At 47.8% G+C, this 2500-nt stretch overlaps 1 protein-coding gene across 1 annotated transcript in view; it reads left to right on the top strand.

The window, feature by feature from the left end:
• The first annotated feature begins 1373 nt into the window (after positions 1-1373).
• LOC115534862 (cilia- and flagella-associated protein 251-like) overlaps positions 1374-2500 on the top strand; it is a 2974-nt gene continuing 1847 nt past the window's right edge. The window contains exon 1 of the mRNA XM_030346141.1: positions 1374-1391. Coding sequence (XP_030202001.1) covers positions 1374-1391 — 18 coding nt within the window. The remainder of the gene's footprint in view (positions 1392-2500) is intronic.

Genomic DNA, 2500 nt, shown 5'->3' with positions numbered 1-2500 from the left:
TTATAGAATTGAAATCTCCCGCCGTTCTTTCGCAAACGGCCAATCCCGACAGCCCAGTGTCCCCAGAGAGCCAATCGCCTCCCTCCCCTGTCCAACCGCTGAGTCATTTGCCAGTGTGCTTCCACCTCAGCCTCTACCTCCGTCCTGCACACTACCACAGTCTCTCAAGGTTTGACCCCTCTCATGGATATGCAGCGAAGGTTCCCCCCCGCAGGGCCTGACACTGACTGCCTCATCATGGGGATCCATATCCTGCATGGATATTCTCCAGTTGATGTACGTTTATTAACAAATGCTAACGCGTATAGCCTCCAAACAACACTGAATGTATAAAACAGAGAGGGAGTGTGTGTGGTGGTGCTGGAGAGGAAGAGGAAGGAGGTAATGGAGGGAGTTATAAAGAGTAGGAGGAAGAGGAGGAGGAGGAGGCAAACGGCCATAGAGGGAGCGATCGGGGGTCCGAAGCGATCCCTGCTTACATATTCTAACAGATGTATCTAATCTCAGCCCGCACACTGCTGTGGAGGCATCAGGTAACGAATAAAATTCAGCCAGGCATGAGGAAGCCAACACACACGCACTCACCCACACACACGCACACACACACACATAAACACACATACCCAGAAACACACACACACATGCTCACACAGGCATGCAGGGACACAGACACACACAGGCCAACGCATACACGCACGCACGCACACACCAACAACCCAACACATCCACACACACACACACACACACACACACACAGACACAGGCACGAACAGGCACACAGGCAAAGACACATCCAAAAAAGTGCGAACACACAGGCACACACTCACACACACACACATTTCCACACACCAGTCAGGGCCAGACACTAGCACGCTCATATACAGATCCTCACAGACAGATGGTGAAATTCACTAAACATTTGCTAAAAATATTTTCGGAAAAACAGCTCAGATGGGTTATGTTGCTCCAACAGTGCCTTGCAGCATTTGCAGGCTTGGTACCAGAACGTTGAATAGAAAACTGCCTGTGTTTTAAATGTTGCTCCTTGGACTGATTCAGTGATGTGCACTCACCACAATACAACAGCAGCCCAGTATACTGTATCTGAGGTGAAAGGTCACATATGCCTTCTGGACATCCATAACCTTTTCATTGTTCCTTTGCTTCCGATGAATCATTGTTGATTACGTGGTATCATCTGATGGTGACGTACATATGGTAGACGTGGTATGTACGTGTCTCCTGAATCACTTGAAAAACGAATAAACATCAAAGTCAATTGAAAAACACATCATTATCAGGATTGGGAAAATTAAATTGAATGAATATCACATGATCAATTTGTATGCATTCTTTTTAGCATCCTGTCGGCTATGGCTAGCGACTTGGCTGTGAGAAAAAACTTGAGAAGCAATTTTTCTTTGCACAAGGTGGATGGCCAGACCAACCAAAAGATAAAGAGAAGAGCCCAGATGGATAAGAAAATAGAGGGCAATCAAAAGCTGGGTCACGAACACAATATCCTGAAATACCATAGGCACATAACAAAACAAAGACGGATTGAAAAGGAAGACCTCAGCATTGCAGGCGACAGATGGATGGATGGAATGTGAATTTAGGGGAGCTGGAGGAAATGACACGAGTGCCGATGATGTCCAGAGAAGCTATGAGAGAGAGAGGGAGAGAGAGAGAGAGAGAGAGAGAGAGAGAGAGAGAGAGAGAGAGAGAGAGAGAGAGAGAGAGAGAGAGAGAGAGAGAGAGAGAGAGAGAGAGAATGTGCGATTGAGAAAGAGAGAGAGAGAGAGAGAGAGAGAGAGAGAGAGAGAGAGAGAGAGAGAGAGAGAGAGAGAGAGAGAGAGAATGTGCGATTGAGAAAGAGAGAGAGAGAGAGAGAGAGAGAGAGAGAGAGAGAGAGAGAGAGAGAGAGAGAGAGAGAGAGAGAAAGATAAAGAGAGGCTGGCTCGACCTATAAGCACTCAAGAGTAGTAGTAGTGAAACTAAGGGTGTGAGAAACCATAGGAGAGAGAGAGCGGGAGAGAGAGAGCGAGAGAGAGAGAGAGAGAGTGAGAGAGACAGAGAGAGAGAGAGAGAGAGGGAGGTGGATGGACAAAAGGAGAGCAGGGAACATGTCTTGTCTCCAGGTAGAGAGATAGAGGCCAAGGGCAGCCCGTACGGGAGAGGAGATCATTCAAAGGTTTCATCTGCAAAGTATGACAACCAACCCCACACACACACGCACACACAAGTACACGCACACACACACACACATACACACACACATGTGTGTACACACACACAGACACACACACACACACACACACACACGCACAAACACACACATACACACACACACACACACACACACAGAAACACAAATGTGCACACACACACACGCTCACAGCCACACCTGCAAGGCTGGAGGATGTCATGGGCGAATGGTCAGGCTGTCTTGGGAAATTAGAGATGGAACTCAGCATCTCAGCTCTACCAGAGGTGTCAA

This window comes from Gadus morhua, chromosome 21 (genome assembly GCF_902167405.1).
Source record: "Gadus morhua chromosome 21, gadMor3.0, whole genome shotgun sequence".
NCBI lineage: Eukaryota > Metazoa > Chordata > Actinopteri > Gadiformes > Gadidae > Gadus > Gadus morhua.
Note: the sequence above shows the minus strand (reverse complement) of the source record. Positions and strands in the feature narration are given on the sequence as shown.